Here is a 23,759-nt window from a genome sequence, read left to right as displayed (position 1 = left end):
AATTAACCTTGAGTAATACCCTCATGTCTACTTTGTGACCAGTATCCATTTTTCAAAATAAAGCATACATTTTATTTGAGGTGCTTGAAAGTTCCATTCAAATGTTCTTCAAATTTCCCAGGATAGTAGCTTGTTTATAGATCAACATATTTTGTGAATGCCTCCCTCAATTTGGTCTTGAATCGTATCTGGCTAATGAGAGTGAGAAATGTAAGGATGCTAAGTAGTGAATGTATCTCTCCCCTGGTCCCCCTGCCCCCCCCTTTTTTTTTTATTTTTCAAGTCCCTGATTGAATGTTTTTCTCTAGAAATAGTCTCAATAAAGATTCATGAATTATATCTATCTCACATTGAAGTTTAATACAATCAAGTTTTATTTCTCTGGAGTGTCCTGTTACTGAAAAAAACAGGAGTTTTGCTTCTGGGAAGAGGATATTAAATATGTTCTTATTTTTAAAAATCCTTGGAGGGCTGATGAATCAATAACATCCAAATATTTAAATAGACTTTCAGTCATTCTGGAAGTTACAGGAACAAAGACCTGACAACTCAGGTGTTCAATTTTCACATCAATATTTTCCCCAACCTACACCATTGTCTATCCTATTAACTCAAAATTGTTTTCGAGATCTTACACTATTATAAACATTATTCTAAAGAATAGTAATACAGTAGTAAATTCATCACAGTTTTTCCATTTCACTGGCTCTTGGCCCCAAATTCCTGCAAGAGAAAAAGGCTGAGATACAGAGTAGGGGTATGCATGAGATATGATGTGGAAAAAGAGAATTAACTACTGGAACATAACTGAGAGAAGTCAGGACAAGTGTTTTCCTTTGTTTGCTTTGTTTTTCAGTTAAGTATTCTGCTCTTGAAGAATTTATGTGTACCTCAGGCACTAAAGACACACAGGCAGAGATAAAAAATTGAGGAGATTTAACTAGAAACTGTGGGTTAAGAGAACTATACTGTTTTGGATTTTGCATTTGGCAATATGATTTGAATGAACAGTTATCTGTGAAAACTATAAAGTATTGATTAGTTTATTATGAAATCTTTAATCTGTAGTACGATAAATCTCTCTGTGCGAAAGGCACCTGTGAGTGTGTGTCTCTACTGGGGCATGTATCAGCATAATCTTTCAGTAGATAGAAACAACACGCTTTTACGTGAATCAAGCCTATTTTATCATCAATGTTAGGGAGTAGTTAGTCTAAAATTAATGACCTCACAAATTAAGAAATGGGTTGTTCCTGAAGACTTCGTTTCAGCTCAGATATTATCTTTTTAAAAAGTAGGAAGTGTGGGGAGTGGGACATATGGGAGTCCCTTATATTTTCTTTTGTAACATTTTGTGTAATCTAAGTTTCGTTAAAAAAAATAAAGGAAAAATAAATGTTCCCTTATGTGCATATGTCCATATTTTGTTTTACCGTATTTACCACATGTGAAAGAAATATTGGACTTCATTTCATGTAGCTTGTGGATAAACTTACTGGTTCTGTTGACTGAATCTCATCATTTACCTGTGTCAGGATGAATATTTTACAGATCTTGAGGTTATCATGGGTCATCTTTGAAATCTTTTTAAGTACCAATATTTAGGAGAGATGGTTAGAGAATTTGATTAACAAATGATGTTGCTTTACTTAAATAACACAAATTATTTAGGAAAGACATTAAATAGTATGAGAAGAAAATTCTTATAGTTCTAGGTTAGGGGTCAGATATTTGTTTTACTTCAAAAAAATAATGAATGATTTAGTCTTTTCTGGTCACAGTGAAATTTGAGAGTATCATGTAGGTATTCATATAGGAAAGAGAAAACAAATTTCCAAGGAATGTTTACTGCTATAATACAAAATATAATAAAAATAATTCATTACAGTACATATGGAATACAGATCTAATGAGAAATTGAAGTTTTTGCTTGATTGATTGATTTTTTTTTTTTTTTTGATAAGTGGGGCTCAAAGTTAGATGAGCAAATTGATTACAAACTACTATCTGTAAAATCATTCATAGAGAGAGGGCCATAAGTAACCAACAGGATAATTTGTCTGGCCTGCTACAGTGTTGATTTTATTTGGTGAAGTTTTAAAATATTTCTAACAATTTATAATTATAGTAGTCCCTGAAAATATGTGGGTTTGAGAACACATGATGGGACAGAATGTGAACTGAGAAAATATTTGACCATCTTCAATTATAAACATGAAAAGTCTAGTTGTCAGTTCAGATTTTTCAAACACTGCAATCTTAAAATTTTCTGAACACATTCCAAACAGAAGAATACACATGGAATATTGAAAAAATAGTTCATTGAAATGACAAGCAGCAAGAATATTCATACTCTTACATAATTGGACCTGGACAATTATGAGATGTATTCCTGAAATACAATTTCTTGGAAAAAGAAAATATACTTTGTAAGGAATTCTTATTAATGAATTTAGAAATTTAAAACTTAACCCCTATAGATTTTGCCCTAGTTTCAACAATGACTAAAATAAATTGTTTGCTTGAATTCTTAACAACAATGGTTATTTTTTTTTAAATTGATTTTGTAAAAATATTACATTAAAAATATATATATATGAGGACACCTTCAACCCCACCACCCCCACCCCACCACTCCCCGCCAAGCAACACTCACTCCCATCATCATGACAAATCCATTGCATTTGGTAAGTACATCTCTGGACATCTCTGCACCTCATGGTCAATGATCCACATCATGGCCCATACTCTCCCCCATTCCATCCAGTGGGCCCTGTGAGGATTTACAATGTGCGGTGATTGCCCCTGAAGCACCATCCAGGGCAGCTCCAAGTCCCAAAGACGCCTCCACATCTCGTCTCGTCCTGCCATTCCCCATACCCATTAGCCACCATGTCCACTTTTCCCACTCCAATGCCACCTTTTCTCTGTGGACATTGGATTGGTTGTGTCCATTGCACCTCTATGTCAAGAGGAGGCTCAGATTCCTCATGGATACTGGATGCAATCCTCTCGCTTTCAGTTTTAGGCACTCTAGGCTCCATGTTGTGGTGGTTGTCCTTCTTCAACTCCATCTTAGCTGAGTGAGGTGAGTCCAATAAATCAGATTGTAGGTGCTGGAGTCTGTTGAGGCTCAGGGCCTGGCTATCACATTGTCAGTCCAGAGATTCAGATCCCCTAAATATATCTTAAACCCCAACACCAACTACAACTCCAGCACAGTAGCATGAAAGTCTTATGAAGAGAGATCCCATCTGAGTCCAGATTCATCACGCATAAACACCAGCTCCAAAGAAGGGCCATCTGATATGGCAGTTAACCCCATCTGCCATGACCATAGCACCCATGGGCCTCTTTAGCCCTCAAAGGAACCAATACCTGGGGGTTGTATCTACTTTATCTGTCTCTTAGACTCTGCTCAGTTGTGCCTAAGGGCAAACCTTCTGACAGCCTCCAGACTCTTTTTTAGAGACTCGTAGCCATATAAACTCATTTCTCCTTTCCATTTCCCCCTTAGATTAGGTCAAACAGCATTTTAAAGTCATGTTATTTTATGTAGACAGGGATATTCTGCTGATCCACATTGAACCTTCCATTCAAGGTCATTCTCCAGTTGCATCATCAGTTGGTAGTTGATAGTGATCCCTCGGTGCCAGGGAGGCTCATCCCCGGGTGTCATGTCCCACGCTGGGGGGAAGGCATTGCATTTACATGCTGAGTTTGGCTTCGAGACTGGCCACATTTGAGTAACATGAAGGCTGTCAGGAGGAAATTCCCAGGCACAATGCTGCTCTAGGCCTTGTTCTTATTTCAGGCATATCAGCTCACAAGCATAGTCATTAGCATCAGGGGCTCACTGTAGGACCCTCATTCCTTCCCTGTCCTTGCCGCTGCACCTGGAAGACTGTCGCTGCTCCCCTAGGGACCATGACAGAGCACCACCAGCCAGGAACCCAGTACCCCCCCAGCTGTAGTTTTTAATTGTTGCCACTATGAGTATGTCCAAACATTACCATGCACCCTGGACATATGTCCTGTATAGCTCCCTGTCAGCCATATATCACCTGTCAATACTATCCTATACCAGTATTCCTCCATTGCCATTGTTGAACCACTCTGTGATTCAGAACTTCCTGATAATTGAAGTCCAATATAATGTCAGGATCCCTTACTAGCAAAATGGCATATAGCGATGTGTTTAAAGGTTAGATATAGAATACGTGTACCAACAATGGTCATTATCAAACATTTTAGCCTTTGACATCTGATACATAAAAAGTGGTTTTCCTTATAATGTGCATTTAGGAAAACATGAAATATTTTTCTGTCATGATATTTGTATTTGTATAGATTTCTGTGAAATTCATTTGTGTTGTTTTTGCACAATACAGTCTAATTTGTGTCAAGGATTTTATTCTTCAGAATTCCCAAAAGACCTTTCAATAGGGAATGCCCCTATTTCTTTTTCAGTTTTATTTTTTAATTTTTATTATTTTTTATTTTTTCTCTCTATTTGAAAAAAAATGTTACATCCAACAAATATAAGAGGTCCCCATATATCCCCCACCCCCCTCAACCCACTCCTCCCACATCCTCAACCTCTTTCACCATTGTGGCACATTCATTGTGTTTGGTGAATACATTTTGGAACACTGCTGCTCCACATGAATAATGGTTTACATTGTAGTTTACTCTCTCCCCTAATACACCCAGTGGACCATGGCAAGACATACAATGTTCAGCATCTGTCCCTGCAGTACCACACAGGACTACTCCAAGTCCTGAAAATGTCCTCACATCATATCTCTTCTTCTCTCTCCTTGCCCTCAGAAGCTACCCTGGCCAATTTCTCCACATCAATGCTACAATTTCTTCCATTACTAATCACAATAGTTCCAGAGTAGAATATCAGTAAGTCCACTCTAATCCATACTCTATTCCTCCATCCTGTGGAACCCACAAGTGGTGGTGTCCACTCCACCTCTAGATCGAGAGGGGGCGTAGATGCCACATGGATGATGGATGCAATTCTCCTGCTTGCTGCTGTAGGCACTCTTGTTTCCCTGGTGTGGTGGTTGACCTTCTTCATCTCCTTGTAAGCTGGCCAGGGTAAGTCCAGTAAACCAGTGGGTAGGAGTTGCAAGTCTGCTGAGGCTCAGGGCCTGGCTATCACATGGACAGACCAGAGATTCAGGTCTCCTGAGTGTACACCAACCTTGGCACCAACCAGAGGTTCAATAAAAGTGACAGAAGAGGCATGTCTGGAAAGGTCACATCTGAGTCCAACTCCATCACACTCAGGAACACAAACTCCAAAGTAGGGCCAACTGACATGGCACTGAACTCGAGAGTCATCTACCATGACCACAGAACCTGTGGGTCTCTGAAGCCCTCAAGAGAACCAGTACCTGGGGTTGTACAAGAGTGATTTGAGACCAACAATGGGGTTTTATTGCTAGTGATCATTGACCCATCTGGGCAAGAGTTGATTCTTATCACTCTTGGGATTGGCTTTGATTTAGAAAGCCATAATATATTAATCCTATGATGTTGTATGGGCCTTTCTTCTAAATATTCAATTAGGACAAAACCTTGAGACATTTGATTTATCTCTCCATTTCTTTTTCTTGGGAGAATTGCTGTGCTGCTACTACTAGCAAAGTCTCCTCTTCCTTATGGGAATCTTTCCAATACCAGTAATATCCTCACTTGATGATTAATTGGCTTCATTTTGAGATTCAGTTATCAAGTGTGTTAACTTTCCTACTAAACTGTATCCTTATATTTAAACTGTATTAAAATTTCAGGTGGGGGAAGTGGCTGTGGCTCATTTGATCGGGCTCCATCTACCACATGGGAGGCCCTGGGTTCATATCCCAGGGCCTCCTTGGGAAGGCAAGCTGGCCCGTACCTTATGGATAGCTGACAGCCCGCACCTCACAGAGAGCTGATGACCCGCACCCTGCAGAGAGGTGGTGCAGAAGATGATGGAACAAAGGGAGACAAGCAGACACAGAAGAACACCCAGTGAAGGGACACAGAGAGCAGAGAGCAAAGAAACTGCAAAGGAAGGTGGGAGAATAAATAAATGAATGAATCCTAAAAAAAATCAGGTGGGCTCCAGATGTGACTCATTGGTTGAGCTCCCACCTCCCACATGGGAGAGCCCCAGGTTCAGTTCCCAGTGCCTCCAGAAACAAACGAAAATGAACAAAAAGCAAAACAAATGATAAACCTAAATCAGGGAAGCCACTGTAGTTAACCACTGGCTTCCCACATAGGAGGTCCCAAGGTCAATCTCTGACACACTGTACTTAAAAAGAGGTATCATCTCCTACATCTGCCATTTTTGTGTATAATATTTAATTCTTTTCAGAACCCAAGGCAGAAAACCACCAATTACTATTCAGGTCCTTACATCCTCTATCCATCAAAGTCTAGAAGACCCTAAAGAAGGAGTATTAGAACAAAATTATTAGAGGAATTCATTCATACACTATCACCGAAATTATCATCTGTTAATGGTTTGAAAAGAAGTTTTGTAAAGAAGTAATCAAAATGAAATGAAAAGTAGGATGAGGCACTGATAAAAAGCCTATTTTCCATAGTCTAAGATTCTGTCATTTACATGATGACTCTCCAAAGAATAGAAGACTGGAGCAGAGAAAACAACTGTCCTGATCTTGTGTGTAAGGCTGAGGCTACCATACACAGTACCTGTTGCAAAAACTTAATCTGTGGTCGACACTTTTTTTTTTAATGAGAGATTCTAAAGAATACATAAATAAAGTTAATACCATGAATTGACAAGAGAATATATCAAGATTATAAGCTAAAAGGTCACTGGAAACAAGTAATTGGGAAATAAAATAAAAGTGATTTTTCCATTGAGTGTAAAAATATTAGACAGGAAATATTTATGTGTCCAATAAAATGATAAAAAATGCAATGATTCTATACTCAATAATAAAATATCACTTCTTTTAAAATAATTTATAAATTCAAACAGTCCCAAATATAATCCAAACACAATTTTCAAGGGAATTAAGAAGCTAATTCTACAATTTACATGGTTAGTCAAAGGACATATAGCCAAAGGCCATTTTCAAATAAATGATACATTTCAGTACTTACATGATCTAACATCAAGACTAATATTGACCTATAAAAATCAAGATTGTGTGTTATCAGTATAAGGATTAACAAAGAGATTAATAAAGAAGACCAGAAAGCTTACAAATAAACCCACATACATATGATCAATTGAATTTTTACAAAGGAGTCAAAGGATTTCAATAAAAAATGGAAAGTTTTTCAATAAATATTACCGTAACAATTGGTTATTCATGTAGAAGCAAAGAACCTACTTCTATTCTCATACTAGATATTTACTGAAGTCAGACTGTAGACCTAAAAGTAAACCTAAAAAAAGTTTCTGGGAAGAAAAGAACACAATATTTTTTGAATTGAGGATAGACAAAAATTTCCTGGTCAGGACACAGAAGCAATAAGACATCATCTTACTGATAATTTGGACTTCAATAAATGTATATAGTTTAGAAAATGAATAAGCAAGTATGCCACAGACTGGGAGATCATGTACAATAATAAACTTAAGTGCATAAAGACTTGAATCTAAATTATATAAATATATCTAACAACTCCATAATAAAAAGACAAAAATACAACTAAAATGGGTAGAAATTTTTATCAGATGTTTCTTAAAGAAAAAAACCATGGTGACACCTAAAATATGGATAAATACAAAAACAGCCTTTTGGTGAGTAATAAAAAATGAACAATTCTTACATTATGATTCAATTTTATGATGTAGGAGCAGTGGAAAAAAAATAAAAGACTGGTTTTTCTGTGGGGAAGCTGATAGCAGGCAGTGACTGGATAGGCCATGAGGAGAAAACTTAGTGGAGTGATAGAAAAACTGTATACCTTGATAGAACTGTGAGTGACACAGTGATATTCATTTTTCAAAAGACGTTAAAGGAATACCCTTAAAATGTATACCTTTCACTATAAGTAAATGTTTATACAAAAGCAAACACAGAAGTATAACAAATAATGAAAAAAAAACAATTAAACAAATACTGAATATCAGTTCTTATTTTGTTTTTCATAGTATTAATATTAATTAGTAATCTGGAGACTGCTTTGTATTCTGGTCTTCAGTAAATGAGAAAAACAGGTCTATCCAAATTTATATTGTAGAAGGTCTAAAGTGTCAGGTGGATAAATGTTTGTTACTATATATATACAAATTAATTATTATATATTGTTAATATATATTTTTATATAAATGCTTATTAATTTATTTTATATACAAATAAATTATGTATATTTATATATACAAATAAATTATATATATTTATATATACAAATAAATTATATATTTATATATAGATAAATTTTGGAGGAACTTGTGAGGATTTATCACTCTAATAGTATTTAGTAGCCTAACCAAAAAATTACATAGATGGATAGACAATAAACTATGCATGAAACCGTTTCTAAAAATTACTAAAAAAGTAGAAAAATATTACTAAAAAGTGGAAAAATAACTCATCCTAGAATTAAATAAGTGGTCAGGAGAGTTTTTCAAAGAATATTAAGCATGGAGAGGACTTTTAGGAAGATGGCATTGATTTAGGTAGGCAGGACTCAATTCTTCCACAAGAACAATGGAGGAAGGGCAAAAAGACTTTCGAGGGAACTGCTTAGGGGATCTGCAGACCAACAGAGTGTTGGCGATTCTCCAGGAGGGTGAGGGACAGAGAGATGAAGAAGCTGTAATAAAAAACCATGTTACTACTCCCACAGATGAGTACTGTACTGCTCCTATTCCTCACCGGCAGGGTGAACAGCTTAGATAAAACCCATGCGCACTGTCGCTGCACGGGAGGAGAATGAACACCTTTATCCCTGGGAAGAGGATGGTGTGGTGAAGGGGGGAGAGTGGCTTCTCTTTGGTAAATTTGGCTAGAAGAGCCCACTCTGAATCTCAGCTCTGGGGAGACCAGAATCATGGGCAAGAGGAGGTGGAAAAGACATCTCCGTGTAAGGACTCCCTGACAAGCACAATGTGCTGACCAACCAGGACACTGCAAGGAGAATCAAATTTCTTGCAGTATCTCATGTTCAAGACATTTTAGATCAGCTTTAACCCATTTAGTGAATTCCTGGCCCTATTTTGACAACTTAACCTAGACAATTTTAAAGAATTAGTTGAACAAGTTGAACAAAAACTAGAAGTGTTGTGAAACAAAAATAAAAGAAGTGCTGTGAAACAAAAGCACTAGCCAAGGGAGAGAAATTAATCATCAAAGTAAATCCAGCAACATGTTCAGATGCCTAGACATTAGCAAAAAATTACAAAACATGCTAAGAAATAGTAAGAGATCGTCCAGTCAAAGAACAAACCAAAAATCGTGATGACACATAAAATTTAAGACAAGTAATAACTGATAATCACAGAAATGTCCTAAAGCTATTCAAGTAGTTAAAGGACAACATGACTAAAAAAATAAAGGATATTAAGAAGATACAGTACAAGAATAAAGAACAAAGTGAAAGCTTGTAAAGAAATGTAACAGAGTTTATGAGAGTGAAAAACACAATGGATGTGATTAAAATGGGAGATACATGAGAGAAAGTTCATCTGGGCATACATATAAGGTATATAACTATGTTCAAACATTCATGAGGCATTGCCACAGGGGGTAGAGATACACACAACAACTGAAATAATATGGAGCTCTGCCATATTTTCTAATGAAGTAGCAACAATCCCCTAAGTACAGGGGCAATGACCAGTGAAGAAGGATGGTCCATTGATGGGCCCTTTATATTAAAGACTATGCTTACGAGACCATTGTTTTTGAAATTGCAACTTAGCCTACAGTTGTAGGGTGCCTAAGAGTTACTCCTGAGAATCTCAATGTTGCTCAAATGTATCCTCTCTCTAAGCCAAACTCAGCATATAAATGCTTTACATTCTCCCCAGCATGGGACATGACTCCTGGGGATGAGCCTCCCTGGCACCAAGGTATTTCTATCAAGCACCAACTGGCAATACAACTGGAAAATTACCTTGAAAAAAATGGGGAAATGGTAAAGACAAATGAGTTATATGGCTCAGAGACTTCAAACTGAATGAGGAGGTCATCAGAGAGGTAATGCTCATGCACATCTCAGCAGAATCTCAAAGTAGATACTATCCCAAATAGTGGTGTTCCTGAGGGCTATGGAGAGAGCCAGTTCTTTTGGTCATGGAAGATGTTATCTCCAGAGTGTGGTGCCTTGACAGTGGGTCCTAGTTTGGAGTTTGTGCTCCTAAGTGTGGCAGAGCTGGACTCAGATATGACTTCTTTACACATGCTTCTTCTGTCCCTTTTATTGAGCCTATAGTTGGCACTAGAGTTGGTAGGTGTATGTCCAAGAGACTTGAACCTCTAGGCTGTCCATGTGCCAGCTGGGCCCTGAGCTTCAGCAGAGTTTCACCACCTACTGTCCAGTTCATTGGACTTACCCAGGCCAACTAACAAGGAGGTGAGGATGGGTAACCATCACACCAAGGAACTGAGAGAGTCTACAACTACAGGCAAGAGAGTCCCATACAGCAGCCACATGGGATCAAAGTCCCTTATCAATTAAAAGTTGAGTGGATATCACCATCCGAGAATCCTCAGGAGTGGGGAATAAAATATGGAGTAGAGTGGACTTTCTGGTATTCTACTATAGATTTATTGTGATTGTAGCAATGGAAGAAATTATATATTTGATATGGAGGCAGTGCTCACTGGCATTGCTTAAGGCAGGGAGAGGGAAAAATAGGTGTAATATGGGGGCATTTTGGGAGATTGGAATTGTCCTGAATGACATTGCAATGACAGATACAGGCCATTATATATTCTGCCTTAACCTACAGAATGGAATGGGAGAGTGTGTAAACTTCAATGTAAACTATAATCCATACTGTATGGCAAAGCTCCGAAATGTGTTCATCAATTGCAATGAATGTACCACCCTAATGAAAGAAGTTGTTAACATGGGAAAATTGGGAGGTGTGGGGAGTGGGGCACATGGCAATTCCCTTTACTTTTTATGTAACATTTTATGTAACCTATGTATCTTTTAAAAATGAAAAATAAAAAATATACTTAAAAATACATTAGAAGCCTATAACAGCAGATTGGAATTGATGGGAGATATGATTAGTGAATTGGATGGCCAAGCATTTGAACTTGAAAAGTCAGGAGAACAGAAAGAAACAGGAATGGATTTAAAAAAAATAGGACAATTTCACAGGGAATTAAATGACAATGTGAAACACAGAAACATACACAATATCAGTGACACAGAAGGAGAAGAAAATGAAAAAGGGAAAAAGGGGCAGAAAGAATATTTGAGGAAATAATGACAGAAAACTTTCCAACTTTTATGAAAACAATATATGAGAAAGACAACACAACCAAAAGAGCAGAAATCTGAATAGGCCTACTCTGAGACAGTTCAGTTTAGAATAACAAATTCCAAAGATAAAGAGAGGATTCTGAGCGCAACAAGAGAAAAGTAATGGATCACATTCAAGAGCCAACCTCTCATCAGAAACCATGGAGGCAAGATGAAAGTGGTATGAATCATTAAGGTACTGAAAGATTAAAACTGAAAACCAAGAATTCTTTATCTGGCAAAATTGTCCATCAAAAATAGAGTGTGTTTAAAGTCTTCACAGGTAAACAAAGACTGAGAGATTATGTTACCAAATGACCAGATTAAAAGAGATGTTTAAGGGAGTGCTACAGCCTGAAAGGAAAATACAACATCATGAAAGTTGGAGAAGAAAGCAGAAATGAAGATTATTAATAAAGATAACCTAAATGGTAAAAAGACAAACAATAGTAAAATATGACAATGGACAGCCAAAGGATAAAATGGATGAAGAAATGCCTTTACAGTAAAAAGAAATGTTAATGAATTGAATTCCTCAATCAAAAGACAAAGACTCATATAGATAAAACATATAAGTCATCTATCTGATACCTACAATTTACTCACCCCAGATGTAAAGATACAACAAGATTGAAACTGAAAAAAGATATTCCATACAAATAGTAATCAAAAAGAATCTGGATTTTGACACAATTTTTGAATAAAGTAGATTTTAAAAACAAAACTGTTATAAGGGATGAATAATGTCATTATATTTTAATGAACCAATAAAAAATAATTGTAGTAAATATTTATGCATCTAACCCGGAGGCTGCAAGATATATGATGCACAAACTGGCAAAACTGAAGGGAGAAACAGATGCATCTAAAATAATATTTTGGACTTCAATACACCACTCTCAGCATTGATGAGGAAATCTGGGCAGAGGGTAAATAAACAAAGAGCTTAAATAATTTGTGGGAACTAACAAACTTTATAAAGCATTGCACTCTAAATCAGCAGGATATACATTCTTTTCAGGTGTTCATTGATCCTTCTTCATGGTAGGCCATATGTTATGTCATGAGACAGGTTTCAATAAATGTAAAAAGATTTAAATTACAGAAACCCTTTCCCTGATCATAATGGAATGAAGCCGGAAATGAAAAATGGATAGAGAAATGGAAATTCACACATATATGAAGCTATAATAACACACTCTTAAAATATCAGTGGGTCAAAGAAGAAAATGCAAAAGAAATCAGCAAATATATTGATTTAAATGAAAATGAAAATCAAAACCTATGGGATACAGCAAAGATAGTACAGAGAAGGACAGTTATAGCCCTTAATGCTTACATTTAAAAAGAAGAAAGAGCTAAAATTAAAGACTAATTGTGCACCCGAAGGTACTAGAAAAAGAAGAGCAAAGTAATCCTAAACAAAGCCGAAGGAAAGAGATAATAAAGATTAGAGTAGAAATAAATGAAATTGAGAACAAAATATAATAGCAAAAATCAATAAAAACAAAAGTTGGTTCTTTGCGAAGGTCAACAAAATCGACAAGCCCTTAGCTACACTGAAAAAGAAAAAAAGTGAAAAAATGCAAATAAATAAAATAAAAAATGAGAGGGGAGACATTACCAATGACCTGGCAGAAATACAGATAAAAATAGAATGCTTTGAACAACTGTACACCACATAATTAGACTATGCAGATGAAACAGGGAAATTCCTAGAAACACACAAACAACCTACACTGGCTCTAGAAAAAATAGGCCTCAACAAACAAATCACAAGTAAGAAATTGAAAAAGTCATTACAAAACCTCGCAAAGATGAGACCCAGGACCAGATGGCTTCACTGATGAATTTTACCAATCATTCAAAGATGATCTAATATCAATTTTTCTTAAGCTCTTCCAGAAAATTGAACAGAAAGCAATACTACCAAGTTCTCTATGAAGCCAGCATTACTCTAATATTAAAAAAAATTAAAAAAATATAATGAAAAAAGAAAATTACAAACTCTATCTCTAATGGATATAAATGCAAAAATCCTCAATAAAATATTTACAAACCAAATCCAAAAGAACTTTAAAATTATACTCTGTGATCCAGTGGGTTTTATCCCAGGTATGTATGAGTGGTTCAACAAAAGAAAATCAATTAGTGTAATAAACAACATTGATAAATTGAAGAAGAAAAATTATGATTCTCCAGGTGGACATAGAAAAGGCATTTGACAAAATATAACATACTTTCTTGGTAAATACACTCCAAAAGATAAGAGTAGAAGAAAGCTTTCTCAATATGGTAAATTGCATGTATGAAAAACCCACAAGTAGCATTACACTCAATGGTGAAAACCTGAAAACTTACCCACTGATATTGCGAACAAGACAAGGGTAACCTATTAAATATTGTGCTAGAAGTTCTACCTAGAGTGATTAGGTAGCAAGAGAAAGAAAAGAAGTAAAACTTTCACTATTTACTATTAGATTCACTAATAGATGAGTTCGGCAAAGTGGTGGGATACAAGATTCATATGCAATAATCAGTAGCATTTCAATACTGCTACTGTTGAGCAATCTGAGGAGGAATTAAGAAAATAATTCCATTTACTATAGTGACTAAAAAATATATATTTAGGGATAAATATAACCAAAGACATAAAGGGATTGTATTCAGAAAACTACAAAACATTGCTATAAGAAACTAAAAATAAATAAATGGAGGGATATTCTGTGTTTATGGATTGGAAGACTAAATACCGGTAAGATATCTATTCTATCAAAACTGAATTACAGGTTCAACACAATCCAAATAATGTCCCAACAGTCCCAATAAATGTCCCAACAGCTTTTTTTGCAGAAATGGAAAAGCCAATTATGAAATTTATTTGGAAGTGTGTCACTGTAAAGCCAAAAATATCTTAAAATAGAACAAAGAGGACTCTCAATTCCTGATTTTAAAGCATATTACTACACCTATGACCTTCCCCTGCTATATTTGTCCCCCCTCAAATTCCCACCATCATAGATTCAGCCACTGTGGTGCAATGCATCTGTGGTGGGGGGATATATGGAAAAAGATGAATCTGGGGCATGCTTTGATGGAATATGAATGTGTTCACTTTGTCATGGGATATTATCCCAGTGGGTAGAGACAAGAAAATATTAAGTTCCCATCTTGGGGAGTCCTGCTATATTGTCAAATAGAGGGGTAAGTATTTCTCAAGTACCTAGGCACTAAGTAAAAAAAGAAAACAGACCAGTATATCAAATACTCCATATTAATGCATGTAAATATAAACCTTATTCTTCAAAAATTAAATCTTAATAGTTGCCATATGTTCCAAGATGGAAGAGTGAGTGGAACATCGGGCATTTTGAGGACATTGGAATGGTTTTGCATGATCTTTCAATGATGTATACAAGCCATTACACATTCTGTCAAAGCTATAAAAGTGTATGGTGCAAAATGTAAATCAGTGTCCATGGTTAGTAGCAATGTTTTCATATTTGTTCATCAATTGTAATAAATGTACAATACTCATATAGGATGTTATTGGGAGGGGAGGGTGTGTGTGTGTGGGAGGAGGGATGTGGTATATGGGAGTACCCTATAGTTTGTATTTGACTTTTCTGTAACCTAAAGTTTCTTTGAAAATAAAGTGAAAAATAGGATACAGGGGAATGTACAAAAGAACTTGTCAGTAAATGATAACAAATATTACTGTGATGCAAGTTTCATTGCACTGAAAATTATGTTTTTACTTACTTCTATTTCGTTTTATTTTATTTTATTTTTGGCTTTGTTTTTGCTGAGGTTTTGGATTTGAAACTGTGATAGGGAAGACTCTGGTGTGAGGTATCAAGGGCAGTAAAATGTGTTGGGAGTGGTGCATCTGGAGTATGCCTCTATGGAATAAGAATGTGTGCATATGGTCATGGGGTGCTGTCTCAGTAGGTGGAGACCAACATAATAATTGATGTAATATTGAATTCCCATCCTGGGGAATCCTGCCACATTCTATCACAGGGTAGCAAGAATCTGTAGAGTACATAGGCAGTGCCTAATGAAGGAGGACAGATTAATATGCCAGGCCCTTGATATTGACACTTATACTTATGAACCTTGTTCTTATGAAATTGAAACTTAGGCTAGAAATATATATTACTCAAGAGTTAGCTTCTGAAAGACTTCTTGTTACTCAAATATGACCTCACTCTAAGCCAAACTCAGCATATAAACTCACCACATTTGCCCTGGCCATGGGACATGACTCCTAGGTGTAAGCCTCACTGGTACCAACAGATTACAGTGTCAATAGCAAGGCCTTTCTATACACAAATAATTGAACCTCTCACAACTGCTGCAACATCAATGATAAAAGTTCTTCTATTGCTAGAACAACAGTAAGTCTATAGTAGAGTAACAGTAAATCTACTCAAGTCCATTATTTATTCTCCAATCCTGAGGAATGCAGAATAGGGAGGGGAGAGCTGCTTTCCAAGGAATGCAGTGAATTGCTTAGGAGCCAAAAGAACAGGAAACATACTAAAGGAACAAATGTTTTGGGCAAGGTAAGAAAGATTTATTGATATAGGCAGGATTAAGACAAGATTTGTTGATGTGTCACCAGTTTACATTCAGTTCCTGAGCCTTGCCTTTTTAACCATTTAGGGATTCTGCTATTATTTGAAGTGGGAGAAAAGAGTGCATGGATTGGAGGAGAAAATGCAAAGTCATAAATAGTAAAGCATGGAATGAAATTATGATGAAAATTTTGTACCCAATGTGTCTGGCATAGAGAAAATATTAACTTGAAATATTGTTATAGCAGATTGTGTAAGGACTGTGGCCTGTCTAAAGTGTTGTGTATTTATTGAATTATTGACAAGTTTGTGTAGTTTAAGGGTGAAAACCACTTAATCTATAACTTTGGGAAGCACCAAAATTTGAAGGAAATCAATAGAAAAGAAAGTATAGAGACCAAAATAGTGTATATTCTAAATTATTTTTGGCAATTCAAGAATAAGCTCTTGAATTGCTTCTGAATTCTGTGAGCTATCCTCTGAATTCTGAATAAATTGCTTCTCTTTCCTTCTCAGAGGTAAGATTGGGAAGAGAATTCCCTGTCTTTTCAGCCTATGTCTTGTTCTTATTCTACCTCAAATTCATTATCAATATCCCACATCACTGACAGTATTTCTGCTAAATTTGTCTGACTTTCAACATTGCATCAAATACCTTTGAGCTGTATATACAAACTTACACACACACATTTATATTTATATGTAACCCTAGACACTAGAGAAGAAAATATGACAGAGAAAGATAGCATGCACATAGTTTTTCCTAGAAATTACCATATACTAATGCAATTAAAGGTTTTTTTAACTCCAATATTAGGAAAAATTTGAAGATAATGTGCCCACTGCTTTTTGTTGATGCTATTCAATCAAGAGCGTAGTATGATTCCACACACATGAGAGATATATAACAATTACTTTTGAAAGAAAAAATAAAGGAGAGAAGCAAGGAAGAAAGAAAGAAAGGGTGAGATAGATAAAAATATTACTAAAAAAGTATAATCACCTGGACAGAGCTCATCATATTAGAACTCAGAGATGTCCATTGGGTTGATCACATTCAGAATATTACTAACTTCACTAAAAGTATTTCAGGAAAATAAAAGTGGGTAAAGTGAGACTGAAGGAGATCGAAAGGCCAATATTGTATATCATAAAACTGTTTCTATGGAAACCAGAAGAAGAGGTGAGAAAGATATTTATTTGAGGAGAATGGAATTTTCATGGGAACAGGTCTTTTTGCAACAAGGTAAGCAACAGGAGGACTCAATTTACTAAAAGAAAACGTGTGTATGTGAATTTCTTTACATTTAGCCTGTGGGGAATGATAAAAGGAGAGAGTGAGATATTTCTAAACATGTAGGAATTATTTCAGGGATTTTGCTTTTATGTATAGGCCCAAGAGGGCTGATCAAAATCTGCTGATTCCCTGATGGCCTTGACTAGTGGCTGGAAAAATCCTCTATTCTGAGTTTATAAATCCTCTTTCTTCTCCACACAATCATCATGAAACATAAAACTGGCGCTAGCATCTTTGTTCTCCAATTTGAGCTTTTTTATGTCTACTTTATCCAACAATGCCAGAAACTTGTTCTGAGTTTTGATAGAGGATCAACACTTAAAGATGATTGAAAGGCCTGTGGAAGAATAGGAGTATTTGGATTGCAGAGTATGAAGAGCTATCCCAGAGCATGGGATGTCCAGAGTGTCATTAGGCAGATGGCAAAGATGAATTCAAGACATTAGCTGAATATTGTTACTGAGAATGCAAATAGAAAAAGGAGAATTGAAGAACACAAAAAGTGTGGGTATGATTGTGGAATCCCAGGAAAGCAGAGCTGATATGAACATGTACAACATACTTCATGGATCTGGTAAGAGAAAAAATAGCTCCCAACAAACATTAGGGAATTAGCCTCACTATATCAACTTCACTCCTATAATTTAGCAAGCTTCCCCCATAAGAATCACTCCATCCCATTAAGATTGCATTCATTTGCTATGTATTTTCCCACTTGTCACCCAACTCCATGTACTGTTCAGGTGAATCTCACATCTTAGCACTTTACTTTGGAATGTGTCAGACAACAGTGATAACTTTTGAAGGATGCATGTTCCAATTTTGACTAATTGTGGAGGAGAAGAAATGTGCTCCTATTGGGAAGAGTCAGTGATTGTAAACAGAAGAGTCATAGAATTGAAGATGTTGGCCCGCTGATTTCATCATTTCGCTTGAAATTGAGAAGCCTTAACCAGAGTTGCTTGCTGTACTCGTTAATTGATGACATTCAATATTTGTTTAGAGGATGTACTGACATGATTTGAAAGCAACATATTGGTGAGTCTAAAAAGAATGCAATGACCCAATTTTATTGTTCGCTGTGCCTGAAACATTTCTCTAATATATGGTTTGAGACTTTCTTGATTCAAATATGTAATTTTAAAAAATGATTATTTTATGATAGGAAAACTGTGAGGACATAAGCTAAAGTTTTTGAAAATTCAGTCATCAGTAAAATTAAGAAGTTATTGAATTTTATTCATTTTTCTATAACTCTCTTCTGAATTATTTCTAATATCCGAGATTTTTGTCCATTTCTGTATTTGAATCTGTTCAAGTAACTTCTCTCTTGCCCATTTATTTACTCAAAATTACTTATACCCATGCTTACAAAATGATCCAAGATTTCTAGAGTACATTTCATTATAACCGATTTGTGAAAAAAGACCAAATCTTAGGCTTATCATAGTATTGAAGTTTAAACAACACAAAAAATAAGTCTCTATTATGGCTTAGTTATCCATTTCTCTATCTTTTCCTTATCATGCAGTTCTCCAGAAATGAGTCCTCTTGCCCTACACCATGCTGTATTCCATTCTCTTGTCATTAAGAGGTTTTTTTTTTAATCTATGTATTCTGAATGTGAACTACAAAATTAAACTGGTTATGAATGCTAATTTAAGCACACAAATTATTTCAAAGTTTCAGCTTTTAGAACTACAGGCAATAGAAAATAGAGTTTGACTAAAATTTGAAAAATAGCGGAGAACTCTGGCTGCGACATATCAAAAGTAAATAAATTTGAGATAAGATTTTTTTCCTTAAAGCTTCTTCCTTCACATTCATTTCAAGGGCATCCAATCATAGATGACATACATAACTATAACAATAGCTGTCACTAGGTCAAGATTGAGAAAGAGATTGAGAGAGAGAGAGAGAGAAATAGAGATATAGAGACAGAGATAGAGATAGAGATGTATATATATATATATATATAGAGAGAGAGAGAGAGAGAGAGAGAGAGAAAGATCTTAGCTCTTGGGTATTCAACTGCTCAGACCTTGAGAGTTTGCATTTCTAAATTGACTTTTGCTGAGTTAAAGGTACTTGGGACTAAATACAACAGGAATAGCTGGAATGTGCTCTATGGAAATATTCAGCAAACTGTTAAAAATGCAATTTCCAGACAAAAAAAGAAAACTTTTAATATTTTTATCAACAGATCTGGAAAGGAATGAACCTTCAGGTCAACACGTTTTGCCGTTCCCAGGTGATTTTGCTTTTTCTAAAGGTGGTCTACCTACCATGCACATAACATCTTACGACAGTAATTGTGTATGCCTCTCTTTAAAGCAATGATGCATCTCCAAGAATCTGCATTTTTCCATAAATAATAGGATTAAGTTGGATAATATGATCTTAAATTTGTATCAAAATAAGACACTCAATATGCTGACTTTGAATAAAAATAGGGAGTGGTTTTAAACATAAGTGCCGACAGAAAAACTTCTTTTGCTACAATAGGAGGACCAAGGGAACTATGCCCATTTCCAACATTACAGTTTTCATGCCTTCTGTATTGACACTAGTAGGGATCCCAGGTCTACAGTCTGTGCAGTGCTGGATTGGGATACCATTCTGTGCCATGTACCTCATTGCTATGGTTGGGAATTTATTGCTTCTGTTCATTATCAAATCAGAGCGCAGCCTCCATGAACCCATGTACATATTTCTTGGCATGCTAGGAGTAACAGATATTGTCCTTGGTAGCAGCATAATGCCCAAAATGCTAGGAATCTTCTGGTTCCATATGTCAGAGATCTATTTTGATTCCTGCCTTCTTCAGATGTGGCTTATTCACACATTTCAGTGCACAGAGTCAGGCATCTTGCTGGCCATGGCCCTTGACCGGTATGTTGCCATCTGTTATCCACTGAGATATGCCACCATCTTCACCCACCATCTGGTCACCCAAATAGGAGTTGTAGTAATACTCAGGGCTGCCATTCTAGTAACTGTATCTCTTGTGCTGATAAAGTGTAGGCTTCAGTTTTATCATACAACTGTCATCTCCCACTCCTATTGTGAGCATATGGCCATTGTGAAACTAGCAGCAGAAAATGTCCAGATCAACAAAATCTTTGGTTTGTTTGTGGCCTTCACTGTAGCGGGATTTGACCTCATATTCATCACCTTGTCTTATATCCAGATATTTATCACAGTTTTTCATTTGCCTCAGAAAGAAGCTAGGTTTAAAGCATTCAGTACCTGCACACCTCACATCTGTGTGTTTTTGCAATTCTACCTCCTAGCCTTTTTCTCATTCTTTACACATAGGTTTGGTTCCCATATCCCACCTTATATCCATATCCTCTTTTCCAGCATTTACTTGCTTTTTCCTCCATTTCTCAATCCACTTGTATATGGTATAAAGACCAAGCAGATCCGCATTCATGTGGTGAAAATGTTCTGCTCCTAAAATTCATCTGGATTAATACCTTCATGTGTTCTTTTTTTGAACGGTAACCATCTCTTAAAATAAAACAAAATCTAAATTATTTGAGGTATTTATGTTTTCCGTTTAATTTGTTCTTGAAGTTTCCCAACATAGGAGCTTGTTTACAGATCAACATACCGCATGATAGCCATCACTCAGTAAGGTCTTGCATCCTACCTGGAAAACGAGAGCTAGATGTAGAGAAAGCTAAATAATGAATATATATCTGTTTCCTTTAATTTTTTGACCTTTGCTTGACTATTCTTCTGTATAAACCGTCTCCAGAAAGATTCATGAATTACATATATCTCACATTCAACTTTAATTCCTTGAAGGTTCATTGCTCTGGAGGGTATAGATACAGGGAAAAAAAATTTTTTTTAAACCGATGTTTTTGCCTCTCTTTATTTCTTGATCATCCTTGTCAATAAAAAGCCTGAAAGATAGGTATATTAAATGTGTTCTTACACAATATGTCTTGAAAGATTAATGAAACACTAAAGACTAAAAACTTAAATATATTTCCAGAGTCATTCAGGAAGTTAAAAGCACAAAGTGCATGTTCAGTTTTCATATTAATAGTTTTTCCCCTCCTTATACCATTCACTAGTGAATTAATTCAAAAGGTGTTTTCAAGACTCTACATCATTATAAAGAATACTCTAAAGGACAGTTAAACAGTAGTGAATTCATCACAATGGTTGTTTCATGTCTTGTGAACTTAAATTCTTGGGAGAGAAAAAGGGAGAGAGAGCCAGAGTACATGTATGCTTTAGATAGGAAAATAGTCAAGGGAATGGACCACTGAGATGCAACTGAAAAACAGTCAGGAGACTGCTTTATTTTGTTTTGTTTTGTTTTCAGTTAGGCAGTCTCACTCATGAGAAACAATAAATGACACACATACAGGGGTATGTGATTGAGGAGATTTAACTAGAGAATATGGGTTAAGGGATGTGCACATTTTCTCCCAATATTGTTTGAATGCAGGGCACACTTTCAGAAGATAAGAAAGATAAAATTTTCAACAGTATGCACTAACACTCTACAAAATTGATTAGACTATATTATGAAATCTTTCATTTTCCATGGTATAGAACTGTCTATGTGAAAAGAACTTGCGTGTGTCTTCCACCATGGCATGTGTCAGAACACTCTTTCAGAAGATATAAACAACACACTTTTAAGTAAGTCAAGGCTATTATATCATCAATGATAAGGAATGGTTAGTCTAAGATTTAAGACCTCAGAAATTAAAGTGAATGCATTTTTCCTGAAGACCTCAGAGATCATCCTTTGTAAAGATTATGGAACATATCCCTATGTGTGCAAATGTCCATACTTTGGTTTTACTATGTTTATTATATTTGTAAGAAATATTGAACTTCATGCCACATTGCTGGTGGATAATTATTCTGGTTCTGTGAGCTGGACCTTATCATTTACCTGTGTGAGGATGAACATGTTATAAATCTTGAGGTTATCATGGTGCATCTGTTGAGACTTTTGTAAATATCAATATTTATGAGAGACAATGGTTAGAGAATTGGAATAACAAATGTTTTACTTTGATAAAGTAATTTCTTTAGATGGAAATTAAAATAGCTTTAGAAATAGTTTCTTATACTTCTAGGTTAGGGCTTAGAATTTTTGTTTTTTAAAAAGGCAAACAATGAATAATTTAGGCTCCGCTGGCCATTAAGCAAAATTTGAGAACATCATGGAGGTATTCATATAGCAAAGAAAAACATATTTCCAGAAAATTTTAACTGATATGTTCAAAATATAATAATAATAATGATTGAGTATATTACAGGACTACTAATGAGAAAATGTTTATTTTGTTTTTTTGTCTTTTTGTGGTTTTTTTTTGCTTAAGTGAGGTTTGTAGCTAGATCAGCAAATTGATTGCAAGTTTCTGTCTGTAAAAAGCATTCTTCGCTAGTAGTCCATATACAGACAGAAGGATGATTTGTTTGGTCTTCTACAATTCTATTTTTATTTTCTAAAGTTTTAATATATTTCTCATAATTTCTAGTTCTAGCAGTTCATGGAGAGTATGTGGGATATCAGACCTGTGCAGGTGTTGTAGAAGCTGAGAGAGGTTCTATTATTTGGGTATAGAAAGGTAAAATGTGGGAGGCTCTTCCTCTCTTCATAGATAACCTAAGCTGTATGTGTCCTGACTTGTGGGTGTGGGACAGTGAGAGCCTGCAGCCCTGCCCTTGGTGACCATGGCAACGACTCCAGTCCTGGGAAAGGGTTTAGCAATGCGAATTCTATAAACTTTAAATATTCAGGGTAAATGCAAATCAAATGTGCTAAAAGCTTGCTAATTGAAGCTTATTGAGCACTGGAACAAAGGAACAATTTGGCTCTTCCTCTCTGTATAAAAGGAACTCAAAATTCTTGTTCAGGACTGGGGTTTGAAATAGACAGCTCCTGAGTCTGGCCGGCCATCAATAAATCATTTTTTTTTCTTTTCAAAATCATTCCTGAGTCCTGGCCTTTCTATGTGCAAATAATCAAACCTCTCTCATCTTCTACAGCAGTACATGTAAAGTGGTTTTCCTTATAACATGTATTTAACAAGGAGTGGAATATTTTTTCATCTTGCTTTTGTATATCTTTTCTGTGAAATATATTTGCTTCCTTTGCACATTTTGTTTTCTAATTTGTGCCCTTTTTACCTTCTTGAGTTTAAAACCAGTTGAACAAATATTGAAGTAATTGTGTTCAAAGTCTTTAGTTCTCAGAATTCCCAAGAGACCCTTCAATAAACCATTGTCATTCCTTAGTAGGAGTGATTTCAAAGAATGGACTTATTACTTGTGATTTTTGACTCATTAAGGTTGCAAATTGATTCTCCTCACTCTTCCTCTTTGCTTTTCTGTGAGACAGCCATAGGTATTAACACTTCGGATCTTTCACACTCCCTTCA

The 23,759-nt window shown here is 35.7% G+C and overlaps 1 protein-coding gene across 1 annotated transcript; it reads left to right on the top strand.

The window, feature by feature from the left end:
* The first annotated feature begins 19,861 nt into the window (after positions 1–19,861).
* Positions 19,862–20,800, top strand: LOC131280311 (olfactory receptor 52A1-like). The gene has a single exon (XM_058306423.1). It carries the CDS (start codon positions 19,862–19,864, stop codon positions 20,798–20,800), a length of 939 nt encoding a protein of 312 aa, XP_058162406.1.
* Positions 20,801–23,759: the final 2,959 nt, after the last annotated feature.

The sequence above is a fragment of the Dasypus novemcinctus genome, chromosome 10, assembly GCF_030445035.2.
Source record: "Dasypus novemcinctus isolate mDasNov1 chromosome 10, mDasNov1.1.hap2, whole genome shotgun sequence".
In the NCBI taxonomy this organism is placed as follows: Eukaryota; Metazoa; Chordata; class Mammalia; order Cingulata; family Dasypodidae; genus Dasypus; species Dasypus novemcinctus.
This window is presented reverse-complemented; position numbering and strand designations above follow the sequence as displayed.